This window comes from Ochotona curzoniae, unplaced genomic scaffold (genome assembly GCF_017591425.1).
Source record: "Ochotona curzoniae isolate NIBS_2020 unplaced genomic scaffold, NIBS_Ocur_1.0 contig_2321, whole genome shotgun sequence".
NCBI classification, from domain to species: domain Eukaryota; kingdom Metazoa; phylum Chordata; class Mammalia; order Lagomorpha; family Ochotonidae; genus Ochotona; species Ochotona curzoniae.
Window position 1 is genome coordinate 15,164,666 of NW_024465421.1, and position 24,951 is coordinate 15,189,616.

At 48.2% G+C, this 24,951-nt stretch overlaps 1 protein-coding gene across 1 annotated transcript in view; it reads left to right on the top strand.

Moving 5' to 3' along the window:
- The window catches only part of XYLT1 (xylosyltransferase 1), a 257,904-nt gene that overhangs the window by 178,365 nt on the left and 54,588 nt on the right, over positions 1-24,951 (top strand). Inside the window, exons 4-5 of the mRNA XM_040973266.1 lie at positions 8,516-8,688; positions 12,434-12,636. Of these exons, the coding sequence (XP_040829200.1) occupies positions 8,516-8,688; positions 12,434-12,636 (376 nt within the window). The remainder of the gene's footprint in view (positions 1-8,515; positions 8,689-12,433; positions 12,637-24,951) is intronic.

The window sequence follows — 24,951 nt, forward strand, 5'->3', positions numbered from 1 at the left end:
GTCCTGGCTAAGTGTATGCCTGTACATCACCATTCATGGAAATGGAATTCAGAGACACATTTGTTTTGGTGCAAAAAAAAAAATTGAAACCTATGCAGAATACTTCATCATACTCATTTTCATGAGCTTTTTGAAGACTGCTGATAGAGCTAAAGGAGGGGGGGGATGCTAAATGCTTTAGTTGGATCAGTACACAGTGTGTACGTATACTGAATAACTGTACTGGACCACATACGTGTGTACCAAGTGAACATACGTTTTAAATGAAACTAAAGGGGAACTTGGTGTTCCCAGCGAAGTAGACAGATTTGTCGTTCACAGCCATATCTATTTCATGAGGAACTGGGAGAGGGGCCTGAAGGCTTTAAACTTGAGGAAATAGTGAAGAAATCGCAATTGCAGGGAGTGTATGTTGCGTGCACCTGTGTGGAGCTATTACTTTGTGGAAATAAATACTAAAAGTTAGTATGAATTTGAGATATTAATCATAATATTTACAAAGAAAGTACACAAAATGTGGTTCTCATTCCTGGCCCAACATGAGAACCACTTGGGAAGTTTTAAAAGTAATACCACTAGGCTACCGTGGTGGGTTCGTATCCTGGCCGCTCCATTTCCCATCCAGCTCCCTGCTTGTGGTCTGGGAAAGCAGTCAAGGATGGCCCAAAGCCCTGGAACCTTGCACCTGCATAGGAGATCCACAGGAGGTTCCTGGCTCCTGGCTTTGGACTGGCTCAGCTCTGGCCATTGTGGCCATTTGGGACGTGAGTCATCCGACTGAAGATCTTCCTCTCTGTCTCTCCTCCTGTCTGTATATCTGACTTTCCAATAGCAATAAATCTTTTTTAAAAATGTGTGCAAACAAATCACTTGACATGGGCCATCCTAACACATCCATCAGCTTCTCACCACCTTAAGACACCTGCTGGTGACACCACCAGGCTACCACAGCTGCTTTCCCTGAGCTAGGAAAATGAAGGAGGCAAGACTCAAAACAAGCACTGTGATACAGGCTGCGGGCATCCCAAAGGAAAACTTGCCCACTATGCCAAATACCCACCTGGGAGTTGCTTTAGAAGCCTCTTGCTTGGGTGATTCTGATGTGGAGACAGGGTTGACAACGACCAGCCTAGAGGTTTTCACCCCTTAGCCCATGTCACAGACACCTGAAGCTTGGTAGGTACCCAGTGCAGGCCCCCACACTCAGTATTTCTCATCCAGAAGATTCAGGCTGGCCTGACATTTGCGTTTCTGACAAATTCCCAGATGCTGCTGCTACTGCTGCCCAGACACCACTTTTTAAAAACTTGTAGATTAGTGGTTTTCAGCTGGGAGTGTGTCTTTCCTGATTCTCCACAGGAATATATGCGGGATCTTCAAAAAAAAAAAAAAGTCCCCAGAAAATGCCTCTTGTGGAAAAACAACACATAAAAATATTCAAAATATTTTTATTCCATACTTGCCTAACCTTTTTGAAGTCCCCTCTTAAGCAGGTGCATGGCATTTCATTGTCACAACTGAATGTTCCTGGTCTTGACTAGGTGGAAGACTGGGATAGAGCTGAGCCTCCTGCAGGGCCCGGGAGGGTCCCCTCCCTGTCAGGGAGTGCTCTGTCCCCAAACAGAGCTCTGCTTGAGAGACTGTGCTCCCCATAGACAGTTGATTGGGATTCATTGGAGTACAGGTACCTTGGCCTTTAGGTGACCTTAGTACAGCCACCTGCAAGGAAGCAGGGGTGTCTGCTCCCCCTGCCAGCTGCTCCCCTGCCAGCCACAGCCGGGGAGTGGAGCCTGGTGTTTGAAGTCAACCCAGTTTGTACCCTGATTTTTTTTCCATCTCCTTTGGTAAGTTCCTTGCCTTCTCTGAGCTTGGGACAGGAGTCCAAAAGTGGGGAGTCATTTCCATGCACGGTGTGGTTCTGAGAAGTGCAGAGCCTGGGAAAGAACTTCATGAATGTCAAGTGCATGGTAGGCTGTGGTGAAAATCAGTGGATCCTCCTCCCTTTTCCCTAGCAGGAGGAGCCTCCTCCAGAAAACTCCCACAAATCCTTGTGGGCTCCTGAACAAACAGGGACCCTGAGCCAGGAAAGGCCAACGCCCTCTGTACCTCCAGTCCATCCCATGGCAACTATTTGGGCATCACTCCACCCCTGGCGTTTCACCGCCTCATTCATTCAGCAAACCCAGCACATCTCAGTTCTCATCATGTCATTAATATTGCTCAGGCTTTCTGCACACTCCTGCTGCTTTTCCCTTTTTTGTTGTATCCATACTCTACCTGCAGTATACACACCTGTATACCTACTTATGTATCTTTTGTTTTGAAAGTGATTTTGCAGCACTGCCATAAGTGGAAATCTTGCTGTGACTTGCCAACAAGACAGCAACCATGCAGATGAAACAGGGATATTGAAATGATGGCACTCTGTAGGAGCCAGGTGCTTTCGTTACCTGCTGGAGATGCCAGTTTTTCCGGCAGAGCCCTCCTGGTTGCCAAAGGAGACTCACTCAGAAAGGGCTGATCAGAAAAGCAGGGTGAGACCAGCCACTCGCCATCCTCCTGGGTCATCGCCCTGTGTTGTACACCACCTGAGTCTTTTCTTGGGCAATACTGCTTTTGAGGACATAAATTTCAAAGTCTTCAAGGACAAGTCCAGGGCCACTTGGCCCCCAACCATGCCAGGAGCCATGGCCAAAGGTTCTAGAGTCACATCAGATGGGCTCAACCACTGGACTCATCCCTTTGCTATGTCCCAGGGTCTCCATTTATAGAAAGCTGGAGTCCGCAGCCAGAGCCAGCACTCTAAATCACGTACTCCAATGGTTGAATAGGCTGAACTCCCACTTTCATCTCACCCAGACAGGAGTGGCATCTCTGAGTCACTAGGAGGAAGGGGCAGATCTAGGCCCCAGCCCTGAATTCCAGCACTCAAGACTTAGGCAGTGTGAAACCTCCTGACCCAAGCCTCACTTGCATCCAACCTCATTTCCACCCCCTCAATGCTCCCAAGACCCAACCAGTGCTCTCACATGGAAGCCAGAGTACGCCTTTCCAAGCAGCTGGAAGAGGTCCTTTCCAAGCATAAACAGAATCGAGGACTTTATTGGAAGAGGAAGTATCCCAGTTAAGTGGCTCCTTTGCGTGTTATTGCTTGTGGTCTTGGGCAGATGCTGCAGAGAGCAGCCAGGCTGTGGAGGCTTCTTTGCAAGCAGCAGTCTCTGGAGCATGTGCAGTGTGGCCTTGGGGTGGAACCCTAAAACTGGCCCAGCCAGTTAAAACAAACTTGATGATGATCATTGCAGATAAACAGCCGCAAAGAAACGAGGATTTATTGAGGATGCACTCTGTGTCGTGCGTTGTGCTATGTACTGGAGACGAACACCAGCGAGACAGATGCTGTGATCATATTGACCTTAAAGCTTGGAGAGATTGCCTAAGGGGCTCCACATTAAAAAGATCTGCCTGATACTACCCTCCAAACCCCCATACCTTCTCCCAAATCATTTCCCCATAAAGCACCCAACCATGATGGTCATTGGCATCACAACTGTTTTATAGCAGCATCCCCTCACTCACCACGGGCAATTTCCAGCAACCCCAGGGGGATCCCTAAAATCATGGACAGTACCAAGTTCTGTATGTTCAGATGCCTGTTGGTGTCCATGGGGAAACACCCCTAAGGTTCCAAACTCTGAGAACTTGTAAGTCCTTTATAGGAAACAGTATGTTTGCATTTAATCTATGCACAGCTTCCTGTATACATTACTTGTAATAGCTAATACCATGACAATGTTCCATAAACAGTTTTCACACTGCATTATGTATGGAAGAACAGCAGGTGGGGAAAGTCCTCAGGAACTGCAGGGGACTTAAAAAAAAAAGATTTATTTACTTTTATTGGAAAGGCAGATTTACAGAGAGAAGGAGAAATAGAAAGATCTTCCATTGAATGGTTCACTCCCCAAATGGCTGTAAAGGCCAGAGCTGAACCAATCCAGAGCTAGGTGCCAGGAGCATCTTCTAGTTCTCCCACGTGGGTTCAGGGTTTTAAGGCTTTGGGCAGTCGTCCACTGTTTTCTCAGACCACAGGTGGGAAGCTGGATGGCAAGTGGAACAGCCAGGACACAAATGGGCATCCATATGGGATGCTAGCGCTTGCAGAGGCTTAGCCAGTTGAGCCATCACACCAGCTCCGCAACCCCGCCTGCCCCCCCAGCACTTACCTTTTTTCTTTTTTTCCCATATTTTTCCAGTCTTCTGTTGACTGAATCTACAGATGGAGGATCCATGGGCATAGATGACTAACTGTACTGTTTTTCCTAAGCACTCATACCTAGGGTAACATTTCATTTATAAATTAGACACATAATAAAAATAGTGAAGGAGCATGATTATCATAATATGCTTATAATAATAAAAGTTATTTAGAAGTTTTTTTATGAACTGTTTATGTCTGCAATTTTCCATTTAATATTTTTGGACCGAGGTTCATGAGTAACTGAAACCGTGGAAGGAGAGACTGCAGACGACAGGGGGACTGATGTTCAGCTTCGCCATCTCGGTGGCGTCCAGCAGTGACCCAGTCCTCACTTGACCCACGGTGATCGGGAGACAGAGTGCTTGAGTGGCAGGCGTCACGTGGCTCAGATACTTCCTGTGTGGAGGGTGGAGGCGGGGATGCCCCGTGCGACTCCTGCCTTCAGCCTTCTCACCTGCACTGTGAAAATGTACTTGATATTCTCCCCCCGTCGACCCAGCTGTTTAACATTCGTCCCCTGTCAGCTTCTCCTGCTGCTTGTAATCACTCTGATTTTTCCACTTATTTTCTGTTTTTGTGCCACAGGAATCTGATTACAATGTTAAGTTCAAAGGGGTTTTGGAGGAGCTGGGCTGTATCTGGATTTCTGTGCTTAGAGCCACGACAACGCTCTGACCACTCAGCTTGGTTATCTGTCACACAGCTGGAAGTCTGCAGGCTCAGCTCTCCTGGGAACAGATTTTTCTCTTATGAAATGGGGACAATGTAATTCAACGGTAGTGACGATGATGGGACCCTGGGATCACGTTCTCACTCTACGAGGACCTTTCTGAGTCACAGCTTCCCTATCCAGGTGATAAGATAGCAGTTGCCTTCTTACAAGGCTGTTGGCAAAAGTAAATAAAACCATGCACGAAACGTGCTTAGCATCCAGCTGGCGCTCCAGAAATGGTCGATCTTTATTCCTCTGGAAATTTTACTCCCCCACCCCCCTTTTTTTAAAGTCCTCAGTCCAATTGTTTGATCCAAGCATGGATTCAGTTGTAGGAAGATACTTTAGAAAGCACATGGAAAAAACTAGAATTAAAGTTAGGTCCACACAGTATGAAATCCATGCGCTTTTTTTTTTTTCCAAAAATGCATGGCCTTGAACCTTTAGAAGACTCCTTTTGATCAAGTCCCAGATGCTAGTCTTTAGTTTCCAGTTTGCTCTCCCCTTTTGCAGAAGAAAAGCATCCAGAGGAATTTACTGTGCTTTCTAGAACCCCACAGAGAAGTAATAAAAAATGTTTCTCAGAATCGATGTCCAAGACCCTGTACAGCCAGCATAGAATCCTTCCACAACGCTGTCCTTATCTTCCCATGATGTTTTAACACTGGGCGAGTAGAATAGCAAGTCTGGCTTTGGACTCAACAACACTCGGCTTCCACTCCTGCCTGGGTCTTGCTGGAAAATGGGTGGCCTTCTCTGAGTCTCAAAAGTAAGCTTTCATTCTCCCCAGAGCGAAAGGACGACAGAGGCATGACCCCCAATGCTGACACATGACCTGGTCCCCAGGGAACATCAGCGCCTCCGGACTGGGGTCCCACTCATTCTGAGAATGCACTCACACATCTGCTCACTCCTTCCGCACCTGTAGCCAGGAACATTCTTCACTGAAGGTCAAACACAGGATGATCCCAAAGACCCCATGAGCCTTGACTGAATGGATGGTGTTTGAGAAGAGAGGCAGGTGGATGCCCTTTTGGATGATGGGTTATTGGATAGCTTGCTGTGTGTGTGGACGGATGGGTGGTTGGATTTGAACAGGTGGATGGGTAGAGTGAGGGAAGGAAGGAAAGGAAGGGAGGAAGGGAAGATTAATAGATGGACAGAAGGATGGAAGGAAAGATGTCTTATTGATCACCTAATGTCAGCCTTCTCATCTGATATTGAAATCCTCCTACACACCTACACAGTCCCCCAATGTACACTTACTTGGTTGTGATAACTAATACAAGCATATTTGCTAGGAACTTTTCCTTTCAAAATTCAAGTATGATAATGTCTTGTATGTTAGTGGATAAGGATAATGTCAGACCTGTGAACATCCCAGCGTAACTAATCCAAGCAGGGTGACCTTGAAAAAAATCCCTTGACCTCTAAATTGTGACTTCCTTACGTGGCAGATGTAGTAATAGCAGTAACTGGCAGTGATGAAGATTAAATGAAAGTATGAATGTCAAGGGCTGGCCAATGCTCACCGAAAGGTGTTGTTATTGCACCAAAAAAAAGAAAAAAGGCACCCTCCCCATAGTTTTGCTTTTCACCAAGAGCCAGATGTTTACTAAATATTAGTGTAGAGTGTTCCATGGCAAACGAAGCTGAAAAAAGCACTCATCTCCCGCAGCTGATGTGCTCACTGAGTGTTCAGACGATAAACAAGCAGACAGATCAACGATTTCAGATGGTGTTGAGGACTATTCACAGAATGGAAATAGGGTGAGGTGGAAAATGTGAGGCTGGGACTGGAACCTTTGCTTTGGGCTCTGAACTAAAGACAGAAAACAGGAGTAGCCAGTGGAAAGACCCTGGAGCTGAGCAGGGATGACTCAGGGCAGGTGGAATGTGGCACCAGTCAGGACAGTGAGGTCTGAGCCCGACATGCAGGCACTGTGGGACGTGGACATCGTCCACCTGAATCCCCTCCCTCTGGAGCCACACAGGACGCGCCGTGTTCTTGTGGATATGGAGGCCATTTGATGCTTCCCTGTGGCCACAGACACTTCCTGCTGCCCTGATACCCCAGATTCTGTCCTCAGCCTTTGTGGCTGACTACTGCTTTCACTCATCTGCTACTGGGTTCACATTCGTCACACCCACCAGGAATCAAGTGAACCCCTAGAGAGGCAAGCTGAGCAAAGCTGCAAGGTTTCTAGAGGAAACTGTCCGGAGCTAAACCAGGAAGTTTTGTTTTAGCCTGCAGCCTTGGCTGAGTGGTTTGCAAGGGAAAGGAAGAGAGAAGGGATGGTGGAGGATGATTTCAGGATAAACGATGTCTGGAACCATTTATCTGGGCGGATCTGGTGTCATATCTGGCTTTCAAAGAAAAATAGTCTGTGATGGTGACTGTTCCAAGAGCTGGAGCCAGGTCATTAGCAGTTGGACACTCGCCACCGCCCAGCGGTGCTTCTCTCGGCTTGGCTTTTGTTCTCAGAAGGCCTCGCTCCCTGTGGGAAGAAAAGGACTCCCAGGACCTCCTGTCTTGTGTCCAAGAGAAAGAGCCACTGTTGCGTGGCAGTTCCAACCCAAGCGTGCACCTCTGGCCAATTGGCTGCTGAGCCTGGTTGGGCCACATGTCCATCCCCAGACAGGGGTGTGTGGTCAGGGTGGTGTGGTGTGCTGATTGGCCAGGCCTGCACTCTGGGGACCACCCCTGGCTGCAGGGATGGACTTAGATCCTCTCTGTGCACAGAAGAGGCCAATGATGACTCCGAAAATCTCGGATAATGAGGTTTTTTTCATTTATGCAAAGTGCATGAGGTCTGGCAGATCGGCTGAGCGACTGTGTGGTTGGATGGATCTCCTTCAAAATGGTCATGGGATATGGCATTAAAGAAACGATGGATTCTTATTGGGTAGGGTCTTGAGACGCACACATTTGAGCTGTCTTCAGAAAGTTGTTGGGAGAATGTGTATTATGAAAAACCAGTGCATGGTTTGAAAAGTGTTGGCACAAAAGTGGACTCTTGTTTCTGTTTATCCGTGAGGTTTTAGAAGGACCCCTCCCCACGAGCTGACAGTGCTGTAATGTGCAGAAAGCTGTGCTGTTAAGGAAAGATCTCAGTGCTTACTATAACTTAAGGAAGAAAATCTACAGATATGTTGGATACTGCTGGGAGAAGAGGGAAAATGGAAGCTGGAGAGGGAAAGCAACAGGTGCACCTTGTCTTTCCTAATTCAGCCCTCACTACTTCCTCTGCAGTTAACAGATGCATCTCCTAGACTAGGATCTCGGCACCTGCTACCTCATGTGATTTAGTGCGTCCACTTGACTCTACCAGCTGCCTTGAGCTCCTTGAGGATGGAAGCAATAGCCCCCCAGGAGCCCCTCTATTCTTTTTGTGCTTGCCCAGGATGAGGGGTCTAGGTCTGGCTGGTCTGAAATCGAGTTTTTCAGCCCAACACAACTGTCAGGCTCCTGGTACTTTCCCTAGAGGGAGAAGCATCCTGGACAGGACACTCATGCCTCACTCTGACCTCTTGGGTTTTCCCAGGCAAAGCCAACAAGAATGTGCAGTGGGACGAGGACTCGGTGGAGTACATGCCAGCCAACCCCGTGAGGATCGCCTTCGTCCTCGTGGTGCACGGCCGTGCCTCCCGGCAGCTGCAGCGCATGTTCAAGGCTATCTACCACAAGGACCACTTCTACTACATCCATGTGGACAAGGTGAGGGCCGTGCCATCACCCCACACAGGGCTTCCTCTGCATTGTGTGTGTCCCCTGGGGACCCTCCCCACAAACACAAGACTGGGTTGCCCCTTGCAGAGAGACTTGGAAGGAGACCGGCATTGGGTCCTGATGTGCTCTGTTGTGTATGCGTGTGTGTGTGTGTTTTTTTATCTCTGTATTTGTCATTCTGTATCTATGTCTGCAGGTGTGTCTCTGTGTATGCCTGTGTATGCCTGTATCTGTGTGTCTGTCTGTCTCTGTGTATTTGTGTATCTGTGAGTCTGCCTGTGTGTATCTGTGTCTGTATCTGAGTGTGTCTCTGTGTTTTCCTGTGTGTTGATGTGTCTTTCTCTTGTGCTGATTTCAAAGTTTTTGGCTTTTCTGTTTTCTCTATCAATGTTTCTGTTTTTTTAAAAAAAAAAATACTTGGTTGACTCGTTTGCTGTTATTTTTGGAGTACAACATGATATTTTGAAACATGCGTGCAGAGGGTCTGCAACCAAGTTCAGGGAGAACGTTCACTCATTCGTGGTAACGCAGACAAAACCCACGCCTGGATTCTGACTCATTTTATTTTTAAACATTTTTGGTTATTTTTATTTTGTTTGAAAGGCAGAGAAAAAGACAGAAAGAAACAGAGATCATCTTCCATCCACTGGTTCACTCCCTGAATGTCCACCAGAGCTGGGGCTGGGCTAGGCCAAAGCCAGCAAGCCGGGAACTCAGCCTGAATCTCCACATGAATGATAGCGACCCAAGTGCTTGAACCATCACCATTGCCTCACAGGGAGCTGGATCATAAGCAGAGCAACTGGGGCTGACGCTGGGATGTAGTGGGATAAGCTACTATCTGTGGTGCTGGCATCCCATATGGGCATCAGTTAGCATCCTAGTTGCTCCATTTCCAATCTAGTTCCCTGCTTATGGCCTGGGGGAGCAGGAGAGGGTGGCTCAAGTCTTTGAGCTCCTGTATCCATGTGGGAGACCTAGAAGAAGCTCCTGGCTCCTGGCTTTGTGTGGCCATTTGGGCAGTGAACCAATGGATGGAAGGTCTCTCTCTCTCTCTCTCTCTCTCTCTCTCTCTCTCTCTCTTCCCTTCTCTCTGTAACTCTGCATTTCAAATAAAAAATAAACAGCAGGACAGCTGGGACTTGCACCAGGCACTCCAGTATGTAGTGCAGGTGTCCTGAGAGGCAGATTTGCTGCTACACTGATGGCCCTTCCCAGAGTTCTTTTGGTATTTAAATGAACTTAACTTTTAATTCCATTTTCCCATAAACTTCCTGAAGTCCCCTTGTCCTTGTCTTTGTCCATTGTGCACTGATCAGTCCGGTAACAAGCATCTCCAGCCACAGGAAGTATATCCTTGCTTTGGGCCAGATGCCTCCAGAATCCTACTGTGTGGTTCTCTGAAATGCAGGCTGCATTACCAGGAGCTTTGCTCAGCCTCCTGCACCACACAGTACCAGGGTATGTGCCTCCTCTCCCAACTGGATCATTTTCCCTCCTACTTTTTCTTCAGTGCCCAGTGATCCCTGCTTGCCCCTGCATACTTTGTAGGCAGAGACAGCCATTGCAGGACTGGACACACTTTTTCTAGAAAAGTCCAGAAAAACATAGTATAGTCTTTGCAGGCTGTGCACTTCCTGGAGTACAGAAGTGCCCACTGAGTCTATGCCAACAGATGGGAGAGGCTGTGTGCCAATAAACTTTATTAACAGAAACTTGCAACAGACTCACTGACCCAGAGCTGTCCTGCTCCAGAAATTCCTCTTCATCAGTTGACACGGCATTGTTATGTCTTTAGTCAGGAAAGCAAAGGGGGTGTTTCATCCATAAGGTCTGCTTGTTAAAGGCCTCTTGGGAATTACAGTGAAGATATTCCACCTACCCGGAAACTCATGAGGTTGAAAGAGAGAATCAAGTCACAGTGCTTATTGATAGGCATAAGTATGCAGGATCAGGGCATGAATATGACTCAATAAATTGGGTAGACTTAGTGTCAGTACTGTAGTAGAGGGACCAATTCAAATTTTCACCATTTATTTCAGACCACAAAACAAAACAAAACAAACAAAAAAACACTTCAAAGGCTCAGATTTGTAGAAGTGAAATATGTTTCTTTTTTTAAGAAAAAAGATTTATTCTTTTTTTTTAAGAAAAAAGATTTATTCTTAAAGGATTTATTTTCTTTTCATTTCAAAGGCAGAGTCCTAGAGAGAAAGGGAGACACACACAGAGAGAATCTTGCATCTGATGGTTCACTCTCCAATCGGCCATAGCAGCCAGAGCTGAGCTGGTCCAAAACCAAGAGCCAGGAGCTTTTACCCAGCCTCCCCCATGGCTGCAGGAGCCCAAGAACCTAGGCCATCCTTCACTGCTTTCCCAGGACACAAAGGAGGAGCAGAATTGGCAGTGGAGCAGTCCAAGACTTGAACTAGCACCTGTATGGGATGCCAGTGCTGCAAATAGAGGCCTAGCATGCTATACCATGGCACCAGCCCCAAACCATCCTTCTTTTTAAAAAGACTTGTGTATCTGCCCAGGCGCAACTAGAGGTAGAAAAAATAGGCAATAAAGTGCTCCACAACAACCATCAATTACAGTTATGAAGCTTTCTGTAACAACCAAATGGATAATCAAATATTACAGTAACTCAAGCATTCCTGAGCAAAGTGCATTTCTGCAGGATTCAGTGTTGCTATTGGTGTTTAGTGAACTTAAAACACCCTGTCCCTTGCAAAGACTGGGTTGTTGTGTGCCGCTCATATGCTATCAAAGCATTGAAGATATTCTTAGTTTAGTTGACAATAGACTTTAATTAAACAGACATGATACTGCAGGGACGGGCGCTACGGTGTAGAGTGGGTAAAGCCACTGATTGCAGTGCTGACATCTCAGCTGAGTGCCAGTTTGGGTCCTGGCTGCTCCACTTCCAAACCAGCTCCCTTCCAATGTGCCTGAGCAAGCAGCAGAGGATGACTCAAGTACTTGGGCCCCTCCCCCAGCCTGGGAGACCCAGAGAAATCTCAACTGGCTTGCTTCTGCTTGGAACATTGCGAGAACATTACAGCAGAAGGAATTTCCCCAGGGGTTAGGTCAAACGCTGTGACACCACAGCAGCACCACATCCAGCAGTTATATGTAAAACTTTGGAGTCCCAGGCACCACCAGCCCTATCCGTGTAAGCCATTAGCTCAGAGGCAAGGCCAGGGAACCTGCATTAAAATATCGAATGTAGGAGCTGACGTCATGGTGCAGTGTGCTACGTGGCTGCCTGCAACATGGTGACGCCTGTTGGAGCACTGGTTCATGTCCCAGATGCTCCACTTTGAATCCAGCTCCCTGCTCATGCTCCTGAGAAAGCATCAGAGGATGATGGCACAAGTGTTTAGGCTCCTTCCACTCATGTAGGAGACCCGGATAGAGCTGTGGGCTCCCGGCTTTGGTCTGCACCAGCCTGAGATTTGCAACCATCTCGGGAGTGAACCAGCAGATAGAAGATCTCTCCCTTTCTCTACCCCTTTTCAAATACATTTAAAAAATCTAATGTAAAATGTTAAAAATGCTAAATGTTCACACAATCTAAGACACCCTTGGGCAGCAGGGAGGACTCCAGAACCGACAAAGTCCACCATGTCCACAGGCCCTTTCAGCTGGAAGGGAAGGAAGGGCTGGGGACAAGGGACATGCCTGGTGTCTCCTAGGTCACTGAGTGTCACCCTTTCTCTCCTGGGAAAAGCGTTCCAATTACCTGCATCGGCAAGTGCTGCAGATGGCCAGGCAGTACAGCAACGTGCGCGTCACCCCCTGGAGGATGGCCACCATCTGGGGGGGAGCCAGCCTCCTGTCCACCTACCTGCAGAGCATGCGGGACCTCCTGGAGATGCCCGACTGGCCCTGGGACTTCTTCATCAACCTGAGCGCAGCCGACTACCCCATCAGGTAAGCCAGCCGGTGGCCAGCCTTAGTCTGAGGATCTGTTTGCCCTCACACCTGCACCTGCTCCCTGGGATGCTCTCGGGCAGACGAAGTGGTCTGCCCCTGTTTCAAGAAGCTTTGTGCCTCTGTGAGAGCTCACGGTGTGGGACTCAGCTCACACCTGTAGCTTGCCTGTGCTCACACTCAGCAGACAACTGATCACTTGAGGGTTGCCTTCTTTGTAGGAAAGAAGTCCCCATGCACTAATGACACTGTTCAAGCAGGGAGATAGCAATAAACAAAATAAGTAACACAATTATGTTAGGAAAAAAAAAACAGAGCAGAAGGGTGGTGAGTGGGGAACCTGGGGGGAGAGCTGTGAGTTACCAGGGCTGATGAGAACCATCATGTGCATAACAACAGAAGATGAAATGGTGAACCACACAGAACATGGTCCAGGAAAAGGGAGTGGTGACTGCTGAGCCCTGCGGTGGAAACATGCACGTGTGTGCAAGGGACAGCGGGGTTCAGTCCGGCTGGAACAGGACAAGTGAGGAGCAGAGTAACAAGACACTTGAAGGTTAGAGGGCAAATTGGGAATAAGAGCTTGGAGAGTCTAGAATCTGGCTGTCACTGCAAGCAAGATGGAAGTGCATGCCTTGTTTCAGAAAGAAGGTGGACAAGGTCTGACTCTGATATCAAAGGGAAGAGGAGGGGAGTGGACACGGGGAGGACAGCTGTGGTAGCCTGGTGGTGTCACCAGCAGGTGTCTTAAGGTGGCGAGAAGCTGATGGATGTGTTAGGATGGCCCATGTCAAGTGATTTGTTTGCACACATTTTTAAAAAAGATTTTATTTTTTAATGCAAAGTCAGATATACAGAGACAGAGAGGAAGATCTTCCGTCCAATGACTCACTCCCCAAGTAGCCTCAATGACTGGAGCTGAGCCAGTCCAAAGCCAGGAGCCAGGAACCTCCTGTGGATCTCCTATGCAGGTGCAGGGTCCCACGGCTTTGGGCCGTCCTTGACTGCTTTCCCAGACCACAAGCAGGGAGCTGGATGGGAAGTGGGGCCACCGGGGTTAAAACCAGTGCCCCAATGTGATCCCAGCACATACAAGGCGAGGACTTTAGCTGCTAGGCTACCGTGATGGGCCCTGTTTGCACACATTTTAAAATTAGGATATCTCACACGAGAGCAACAAACCTGGGCTGCTTTTGAAGGTGTATGGCCTCTGGGCCCAGATGTGAGGGGCTGACAGTGCAGCTGGTAACCCCAGGGTGGGGAGAAACACGAGCACCAGTGGCATGCTACCAGGAAGAGCTGTCCTTTGCATCAGTATTTGCTCTTCAAGTGAAACCCTGCTTATGATCAAGAAATGAGCAGTACTCCTCTTATCTGTCAGGATGTCAGGCCACTGCCTTGAGGGTCTCCTCCACCCTGATTTGTTGCCAGGAATGAAGAGGAATGTGGATTGGGGTGGCTAGAGGAAGGGGAGTAGATTGTTGTGATAAGAAGTGGATTGGAAGGAGTGAATTGTGTTGATGGAAAGTGGATTAGGGGTTTGGGGAAGTGGATTAAGGTCTTATTCCCAAGAACACATTGAGTTTGGCATTCTCAAGCAAGCCAGATGCAGGTGTCTTAGAAAAAAAATAATAAATGAACTTTTAATAGTGCAATTTTCAAACAAGTTCAGCAGTATTACAAATAGTCTAGGGAACACATGGCTGCATTGTCCTACATGGTCTCCAGATCAAACAGCACAGCCAGTCCTCTCACTCTCCCTCATACTCTGTGTCACTTTTTAGCAGATGTCAGTTGCTATTTGGTTGTGTCTTCAAGTGTTTCCGCATCCGTCTCTCAAGGTAAGGTCTCTTTTAACAGAGCATCAACATGACTATCATCTAGAATGCTAACAGACACTCAGTGTCAGCAGATATCCAGGTCACGTATTCCCAAGAGTTTGGGCTTTCAGTCAGGATCTGTATGCCTACAAGGAAAGCTCATCTCTTTAAGGCTGGGAATGGCTTACTGGATCTCATCAGTCCTGGGCTAGGGAGCATCCCATCATCTGGTAGGAGACTGGTTCACGCAAAGACAGAGAAGGATGCACATTCTCTGATCATTTGGACAAGGTGCACTTGATCCCCTTGAACCTGAGGAGGATACCATAAGCTGGAAACATACCTGCTTTTGCTTTGAAAGATTTCTTTGATTATTTGAAACATAGCAACAAGAGATAGAGGGAGGTAAGGGGACAAAGAGAGAGAGACAGACAGGCGGGGGGAATCTTCTATCCACTGGTTCCGTCTCCCAGTGGGATCCACACAGTTCCAGGCCAGAAGCATGCACCTGGAACTTCATCCCGGTGTTCCCACACGAATGGCAGAAATGTAAGGGTGAGGGCCATCATCTGCTGCTTTCCAGGCATGTTAATAGGAAGCTAGATCAGAAGCAGAAGAGCCAGGACTGGATCCAGCCATTTAATATGCAAGCATCATCAGCTCAACCCGTTGCGTCACAATGCCATCTCCAAGACACCTGTTTTATTTCATTGAGCCCAAGCCGGCTAGTAAGCACACAAGGAAATGGTCCCCACCTTCCAGTGGAGGCTTCAGAGACAGGGTCTACCCAGGTCATATGTCAGCTGTCCGCTGTCCACCAGGGAGACCTGTTGACTCCAGGTCTGCATGCCCATTGCTACTGCTTGGAGGCCCTGTGTTGTGGTTGTCAAATGGATGCTGCAACCACATCCAATTAACTTAAAGAGCCAGTCCTACTCAGCAGTCAGTGGGAGGGAAGGGAAGGGGTTGTGCGGACTCTCCTCAGACTGCTTAGGATTCTAACGAGCAGTGGTGCCATCAGCAAGAACATTCCATGCTCTCTCTGTGACAGTCAGATGTGATGACGGGGCACCTGCTTACATCTTCACTATATCTGAAGGTGTATCTTGCATCTCCAAGCGACCCAGGTATCCCTTCTGAGATCATGTGCCCAGTCTATTTGGGGGTTCAGGGAAGAAAGCTGGGGCCATGCTGTGTGTCTGTTGTTCTGTGGGTCTCTTCCTCTCCCTCTCCTGGACCTTGTGCCCATGGAGCCCATCCCTCCACCCCCAGTTCTTCTGCCCATTCTGCGGTGCCAGCCTCATGGCCAGAGGTGCTTGATGCATCCAGCACTGCTGGCTCCTCTTGCTGTTGTTCTCGTGACGTCGCCCCACGCAGAAACATATGAATTTTGCAGATGAATGGTTTTATCCTAGGCAACTCTGATAGGTTTGCGTTTCCCATCTGCCACTCCATCTGCAGCTCCCCAGGCCCCTACTTCTCCCATCCCAGGGAGGATGAGCCAAGTTAGGAGGCTCCTCACAGGGGCAGGAGTGGCCATGTCAAACACTTCACAAGACGCTGAAACCTTGGGATGTGGGAGAGGTATCAAGGCCGGTGGGAGGGGTATTAAGGACAGAGTCCACCCAAGGTGGCTACTCCAAGCTGGTCTTTGATTTGACATCTTCGCTACATCTTCTGCTCAGCTCTGACTGGAGCTAAAGTCTTCCTTTCTTAGGTAGTAAAGAGGCACTAGTTTATTAGTCATCAGCCTTGGTTAGGCCTTGGGCACAGTGGTGGTGGGGGTGGGGGTGAATGTTTCTACCAATACCACCTGCCATGGCAAATCAGCGTAAGTTACTTCCACTGGCTGCATCTCAGGGTCTCCAGCTTTAACCAGGCTCCGTAGTAGCCACTATTTTATAGAGCTGTTGGGATTGTTAAATACGATATTGTGACTCAGTAGCACAGTGGCTGATACATCAGGGGTGCTGGCTAAGTGCCGACTGCTATTACAGCAATGAAATCAGATGGGAATAAGCCGGTGGAGCGTGACCATCCCTTTTCCTATTGGTAGAGTTACAAGAGTTACAAAATAGTTCCCAAGCTGCACATTGCTTACCAAAGTCAAAAAAATCAAAGTTCTGTAAAGATGGAACATTCGAAGAAAACCAGACTAGAACCAACAGGCTGTTGACATGACTTCCTGGCCTGAGTAGGTACAGGTTTGAAGTTGCAGGACATGGATGTTTTCTAGCTGAAGTTCTTTTAGGTCATGGGTCCTCAGACGGCGAGATGGCTGCATCCGTTATATTCTGTTTACTAAGGCAGAGAAATGAGCTGGTGTCCTTTAGATTGGCCATGGAAAAGAGCAAGGTTAAAGGTTGACCTAGCTGTTCAGTTTGCATTGGGCACCAAGAAATCTCCTGTGCCCATCCTTTGTAAGGCCCTCACTGTGTCTTGGAACTAATCACCTATGAAGAGGCGAGAGTGGAGTGAGTCCCTCCCAGAGCGCATGCACCTGTAAGGCAGTATGTAGGGACAGAAACTATCAAGCAGGGGAAATGGTGAGGACAGCTGGCAAGCTAAACTCAGGATCTGCTACATCAGTTTCCATGGCAACCACCTTTAACCCAGCAGGGCCCATCCCGTGGACATTTCACTCACATCAGTTGTCGACTCCAGCCTGTTCTGAGATCTGATCGGGGAGCTGGACTGGGAGCACGAGAGCTGTTCCGTGACACGTCACCAGGAGACACCAGCTGGCGAAGACAGAAAGCAGGTGGCCAGGGCTTCTCTGTAGGCTTCCAAAGGCGAGCGTTGATAGGGACCCATCAAGCATAACCCACAGCAGCCGCGCCAACATTTGCGATGTGCCTACTGTGTGTCAGTGTCAGGCACTCCTGGGCCCTCAGCCTGCAGGCTGTCTCAGTCTTCATTCCTCCCAAGGCACAACGTCTACCGAGTGCATTTAAGGAAATGAGTGCTAAAACAGAACAGGGTCAGTTTTGTAGGGAAGTGAAACCCTACTTAAAGCATACCTCCTGCTCACCTTGGGATTGGAAATTAAATTAACCGGTGTTGGGGCCCAGGTGTCTGTGTGCAAATGCGCTGGTATTTTTCATTCCTTTAGTCTGCTCAGCAGTTCTTAAAGAAGCCACAGAATTCTTGTTCATAGCAAGCAGCGCCCAAGGCCAATGCAAAGTTAGCACTTTAGTACATCCCTGCCATTATTCTAAGTGCCTTGCAGAGTCCCTAGACCTACTTGATAGTACACACATTCGACATTCATGTATCAGATGGAGAAATCAAGGCACAACGATGTTAAGAAATGTGGCCTGCAGGATACAGCCAACAAGTAGCAAGTCCAGGGTTGTTAGTTCTCAGTGGAGAGAAAACTAATTCATAAAATGAGCTATTTGAAGGTGTCCGCTGCATTAACGTTGAGTCTGTTCAGTGTTGTGCCACTCTGTTGTTCTCACTTCTGTCTAATTCCATAGCGTTGTCATCACTCCAAAGGAAGCTCTTGCCATCATTAAACGGTCACTCACAGCTGAGCTGCCCATCACTAACCTGCAGGGTCTGTCATGCCAATGGCCTTGCATGGTGCAGTTCAGCTGGTTTCCAAGTCCATCTGCACTGCAGCATGCAGCTCCCCAACCCTTTGCATGGCCAGTGCTCTGTCGTGTAAGCAGACCACAACTCATTTAGGGAATCATCAGATGATAGAACTGGGCTTCCTCAGAGTTCCCCCAGAACTCCCTTCTCATGCCCTGAGCTGAGAACTTTGTCTGGCGTAAAAAGATGCAACTTCATCGTTGGGTGCCCAGGAGACTCTAACAGACAACGTTGCCCTCTATTGCTGCGGGCAGGGTGAGGTATCTGGTGACCTCCTCCATGCAGCCTGCATCTACTGCCTCTAGTTACAGCCTGATCAGGAAGGAGTTCCCATGGATTCTGATCCTGGATGAAAGGGAAACACAGGGAGCTGGGGTCTGTGGTCTATGAGTCCCTTTTCCCCCTTCCTTTAACTTTCACTATCCAAGCTTCTTCTGAATTTTTTAAAAATTTGTTGATTCATTTGCTTGAAGGGCAGAGTGGCACAGACAAGGCAAAGCAGAAAGCCATCTTCCATCCTCTGACTCATTCCCAAAGGGCTGCAAGCAGCAAGGCCAAAACCAGGGATTCCATCCAGGTCACCAGCATGGGTAACAAGGACCCAAGGACTTGAGTCATTTTTCATGCTTCCTCAGATACCTTAGCAAGAAGCCGGATGCAGTAGGGACGCAAACTTGCCCTCTGGTGTGAGATGATAACGTTACAAGTGGTGTCTGCACCACAGTGGCAGTCCTTCAAAATTCCATCTGTTAGTAGCCTTGGGATGCCTTGGAAGGAAGGCACTCAGACCAGCATGCGGAGGCCAGCAGGTTACTGTGCTGTACCCCCGTGGGCGAGCCGAGCACCCAACACTCCTTCTGCCTTCACGCATTCACTCCACAAGCATTTAGTGAGCTCTTCCATGTGCCATACAGTATGCAGTGCACCTGGCATTCAATGGTGAAGGAAAGTGTATTCACTGCTCTCATTCTGGTCAAGGCTAGACCACCTGGACCCAACTCCTGGCTCCTTTACTTACCAGCCATGTGAACTGGAACTTGGGAAAGTCACTTAATGTTTCCACAGCTTAGTTTCTTCATCTGTAAGGGGGGATAATAACCGCAGCACCCTTTACGGTTGCTGGAAGGATCCGTGAGTTGCTGTTGCTGCTCATATGAAGGGATGGATATTAGTCAGCATCACACAAGCGACCCCGGCATTTAGTTTAGTTCTGAACTAAAACGTGAGGGATGTATGAGTTGCACAGCAAGTGCACTTCATCAAACTAGGGCCCTGGGAACCGAGACAAGTATGATCACTGTGGGGAAGGGGGGAAACACATTCCGGGAAGTGGGGTGGTACAGGCAAAGACTAGAGGTAGCAGGGACCCTGGCATGTGTGAACAGCTGAAGAGAAGCTGCTCTTGCTGAAACGCCAAAGGCAAGAGGCTGTCTCCTATGGATTGGGGCGGCTGCAGTCAGACCTTGCAGGGGCTTTGCTCATCAGCTAGGTGCCTGAAGCCTCTGAGAGCCAGGATGTTTGCAGGGTCAGGAACTGCATTTACAATATTGCATGTTGGCGTGGGCTGCTGTGCAAGAAGGCAGAAGGGGTGGTGACTTCTGCTGATCCCAGAACTATGCCACACAGAACCCCCTCCTCCCCACTGCTCCTGGTAGAAGCAGATGCCCCAGTGGGTGGCATAAGTATTTAGAGCCTCCAGCAGCCAGGAAACCTTTTAGTCCCCAGACCTCCAGTCCTACACAGCAGCCTTACTCTGGAAACATGCCGAGCATTGCAGTGGGAACTGCAGCAGGTGCTCCAGAGACCCTGGCACGAGGCCAGAATCTTACAAGAGCTGGTCAGAGGGAGCTGGCAGTCAGCCAGGATGGGCCCAGCCTGGGGACTAAGCACCAACTGAGTACTGGGCCTTGAGGGTATGACAGGAGTGAGACAAGGGCAGGTAGCTGCATGGGAAGCTTAGGTCAAGTCTGTGTGACTCAGATGGTCTAGCTCCGCCCAGATCAGTGGAGTGTGAAGTTCTTGTGGGAGGTGAGAACGTCCATGTGTCTGTAATGCTCCCTCAGTGCTGGTAACACTTTGTGAGAGTTGAAAACCACTGGTCCAGGGAGAGACGCATTCATTACATAATTACAGAAATGCTGCTGTGTGAAACATATTGTGATGTTAGGATTTGGACATCACAAGATGTTATATGTGGGGGCCCAACCCCCAAATCTTTGGCTGTGACCATGTATCATGCTGGCCACTGTCTCAGCATCTGAACCACTTTTGCCCAAGGCTGTTCAGAGATGGCACTTGTTCATTCCCAAGGTCCTGGAGCTCCCCAGGCTGTAACCCTCTAAGGAAAGTTCCACCCGGATAATGTGGGAGCCTGGCAGTGTGCATCTGCCCAGGCCCTCGTTCTCAAGGGAACTGGAACAACACACTGGTAATTATGCTGTTAACAGTTTTGTTTGCATCTAGTAACAAAATAAACATATCCTCAGCCCTGTTATTTTTCAGGCTGACAGAGCACACCCCTGCTTTTGCAGAAATGCAATTTGCTTCCCTCTTGCCAACTGCTCTGGATCCCCCTGAGCCATATTCGAGGTTGGACAGCTCTTTGGGCTTTTGTGAGGCCATGACTGACCCAGAGCACTGGCTGCACGTGTGGAATGAGGCTGGAGTTTCCAAGAGACCCGACTGAAAGGTACCAACAATGCTCATAAGCTGAGTTCCGCTACCCCTGGGGGATGCTGTTTTGACTGAACACGTTCCTAGAAGGATGTAAGGGAGTTCACAGAATCACTGCTCAGGGTCACAGGACAAAAGGCAAGCAGAGAGAGTTGCCCCAAGGTGTGTGTTTGCTTGCTGTTTCACCTGTGTGCCTTCCCATCCTTTCACTACAAAAAAGGATTATAGCTTGAGTCATGTGTCCACTGTCTGGCCAATAGAGGAGAAGAATACTTCGATCATTCATTCATTCATTCAACACTTCATTCATTCATTCAAGGCTTTTGCAATTCTATAAAAGCTCAGCAATGTTCTAAACGAACATAGTGCTGGCAGTGATCTAACTGCCATTCAGCTCAGTATCCAGTAGCCACCCATGGCTGTTTAGAGCTTGAAACGTGCCATATGGGGATGGGAAAGGGGCTGGAAAAGGAGCTGAGAAATTTTTATTTGAATTTAAGCAAAACCGGCCTGCACAAACTTTGCATCTGGGGTCATGGGTTAGGATGTGAGCCCTTCTACTAAGGACTCTCCTACTGAGGCTGGGGAAGCGACAGGTGGTACTGAACAGTTGAGAAAAAAAAAAAAACAGTTGAGGTCTCCATCCTCCACTGATCTGATGGTCTCGCCACATCCCACACTGACTATACACTGTATTTCCAAGTCTTTCCCTTCTAAAATCTTCTTCTCTAGATCTCTTAGTTCCCCCCTTCTCTTGACAGAAGTTCTGTGTGTATATCCCCAGATTAGCTGTTTCCTGCCCAGAGCGTTGAGGAGGTTGACTTCTTTGGTGGGGATGATTTGTGTTCTGGACTAACTGCATATATCCTGAGAATTTAGGCATACACCTTGAGTTGTCCATGGGGTGGGTATCCTGTGGCATGAAGTCTGTTCCTCCACTGACTGTCCCCTTACATCTGACTCATGGTGAAAGTCATTTTCAAGGCCATTCTGGAGACAGCAGGTTCTGAAAGATCATCTGGGATAAGGGCTAGTTCTATATCGTTTTATTGGTGATGTCAGGGATGTGGATGATCATGCTGTGCAAGGGAACAGGGTTCAGGTCTAATCGTTAAATGTATAAATGGAAACTACATTTCATTATTTTAAAGTTCAATTCATTTTTTTTTATTTGAAAGAGCCACAGAAACAGAGGAGAGGGCTATCTTCTGTCCATCTATGAGTCCCCTCCCCGAACAGCCTGCAACAGCCAGGGCTGGGCCAGATTAAAACGGCGAGCCAGGAGCTCGATGCAGGTCATTCGTGTGAATGGCAGCGATCTCAGTACTTGGGCTGTCATCTGCTTCTTCCCAGGGTACATATAATCAGGAAACTGGGTTGAAAATGTGAGCATCCCGAGTACAGTTATAACCATTTGTTTTTCATCATCCTGCTTACCCTGAGTCATCACCCAGCCTGGGGGGTGGACAGTGGTGGCTCCTCAAAGCTGACACCTGAGGAAATCCCTTCAAGACCCGCCATCCTCCAGAACTGACACATTACCCAGCAGCCCTTAGTAGACCCAGAGCACCAACCCTACCCTAAGAAACACTTGTGTGTTCTCATCTGACGACACCTTCACAGCAACTCTGAGGGTGAACACTGTCATGACATCTCACTTTACGGAGCAGGAAATTGAGGCTAGAAAAGTGAAGGAATTGAGCTGAGACCTCCTAGTTAGTGGAGTTTGGAGCCAGGATTCAAATGCATGCCTATGTCCATTTCTAGGAATGGTGTTGGGCAATACCATGATCTGGCCTTTTCAGTGGTCATTTTCTTGTTTCTTTCTTCTCTCTGCTTGCTCCCATCTCTAGGCTCTTGCACAAATCCAGAAATGCACACAAGGAGGACAAGGAAATCTGACTGTTAAAGGAGCAAAGAGGGTGCTTGACTTGAGCTTAGCTGCCTTGCTCAGTCCCATGGCCCCTGTCTCCCCTCGATGCTGCAGGGCTTTTTGCAGAGAGCCAAATATACACCCTCCTCCTCCACCACACTAGAATAAAGCAGCACCACCTGTTCACATCCTATTCTCCACTTGCTGTGCATCACTGCAGCTGAAATCTTCCTGAAGTTCCAAGTGGGGAACTTGCTTCAGATTCCCACCCATGCACTTTCTCACTCACATTTCCTCCATGCCAGGCTCCAGCAGTCTAGCTCTGACCATGATGGTGAAACCAGGAATTGTCACAAAGCAGCCAGGACATCTGGACATCTCAGCAGACTCAGAAATTGTCAAAAAGTAGAGGAGGCAGCAGAGCAAAGTCACCATCACCCAACAGGCTCACCCCTGCTTATCTGAAGGGAAACAGCCCCACCCAGTTCACGTTGAGTGTGTAGAATCCAGACATTCTGGCCTTGGCCTTTGGCCATAACGAGAGTTAATGGGGAAAAGGAGGCCAGTTTTCCTATGGAGGTGGGGAATGAAGTGCAATCCCACACCAGTATTTTGCTCCCTATCTGAGAAGAAATGGAAATTGTGCCCCCAAGAGCCACCACCTGTCTCTTCAGAGAAGAATTCTCTGTGGCGCAGTTTAATTGTGTTCATCAGTCAACATTACTTGGTGAACCAAGCCAGGGGCACAAACATCGCCACCCCTTTCTCAACATAATTGTGCTCTTTGGGAGCCGGGGATCTGGTTTAAGGCCAAGTAATTTTTGATTACAGAGTCAATCTTTGTTTAAAAGTTTGCCACCCTGGGGAAGTTTCTTAACAAGTCACTTTAAACAATGCATTCTTTGGACACCTGCAGCTAAATAGTCCCATTAATCCAAATGGCTTTGCTGGAATGTGGTGGAAGCACTCAGGCATCAGGGCCACATTCCAGACGAGCTTCATTGAGAGCGATGGCTGCAGTAGCAAGGGGCATTGCTCCATCATGGGGTGAGCTAACAGGAGACAGCCTCCTCCTCCAAGGACCAGCAATAGAGTTGGTATTGTGGATAGCAGATAGAACCACTGCCTGTGATGTTGACATCCCAAATGAGTGTAGTTCATATCCAAGTGGCTTTCCTTCCAATCCAGCTCCCTGCAAGTGGTCTGAGAAAAGCAACAAAAGATGGTCCAAGTACTTGGGACCCTACCACCCAGGTGGGAGACCCAAAAGAGACTCCCAACTTCCTGGCTTCAATTTGGCCCAGCCTTGGTCATTGCAGCCATACCCGCCCCCCCGCTTCTCTGCTCCTTTCTTGCTAAAACTCTTTCAAATAAATAAATAAATCATTAAAGTAATAATAATAAAAATAAAAGGAAATGACCAACAAGAAAAGCATTTAGTTGGACAAGGGCTTGTTGACTTTTCTGAAAAGAGCAATGTGACAGACATTTTCTGGTTTTGCAGTCATTATGGATTTTATCACAATGGTGAAACTGTCATTGTGGCACCAAAGCAGTTGTAGACAATTTGTAAATTAAAGAACATGACTAGGTCACACTAAAACTATGCAAAACCAAGTCATAGTCTGCTCTCCTACATCACTCCCAGACCTCTCACACTTCAGATAATGGCCTTGTCCAGAGCAGGCACATCTCAGGTCAACCTGGCTTCCCATGCCTGGACATTAAACTCATTATCCAAAATGATTGTTTCAAGCCTCATGCCAGCTGCAGGTGCTCTGGTTTCAGGACCATGGACAGAGGAGAATGGTTGCTGCTCTATGCCTGCTCCTTCTCAGCCTGAGTAGCTGACCTTAGCATAAAACAACAGGCTCCTTTTATTTTCCCTCAGCCTGTATAGCATGCTAGTCCGGACCCTGAGCTAGCACTGCCTGAGCAAAGCCAGCCAAGAGAAGACAAGCAGTTTGCTCATAGTGGTCGTCCATGATGGGAGGCTTGTCCAGCCCCCCTGGGGTAAGAGTCACCCAGAGCAAGTTGTGTTTCTAACCACCCACCCAGCCTTGTCTGCAAACACCTGTTAGAAAAGCCTGGTGGTCAACAACAATACAGTTCACCCAGTGCCACCTTCCTCAGTCTGAACCCAAAAGGTTAATGATGTTGATTCCAGAGACACATGACATCAGCACCAAGAAGCATCTTTCCTTGGTTGACAGGCAAGTTTCAGAGTGATACCTTCATGCCAGCTATTTCTCAGGGACTTCCTGCTGTGTTCCTGCTGTACTCTCTCTGTAATTACAATTGAAGTTGTGGTCTGGTTCCTGCCATCTTTGTGTGAAGACGTCTCAAGGCTCC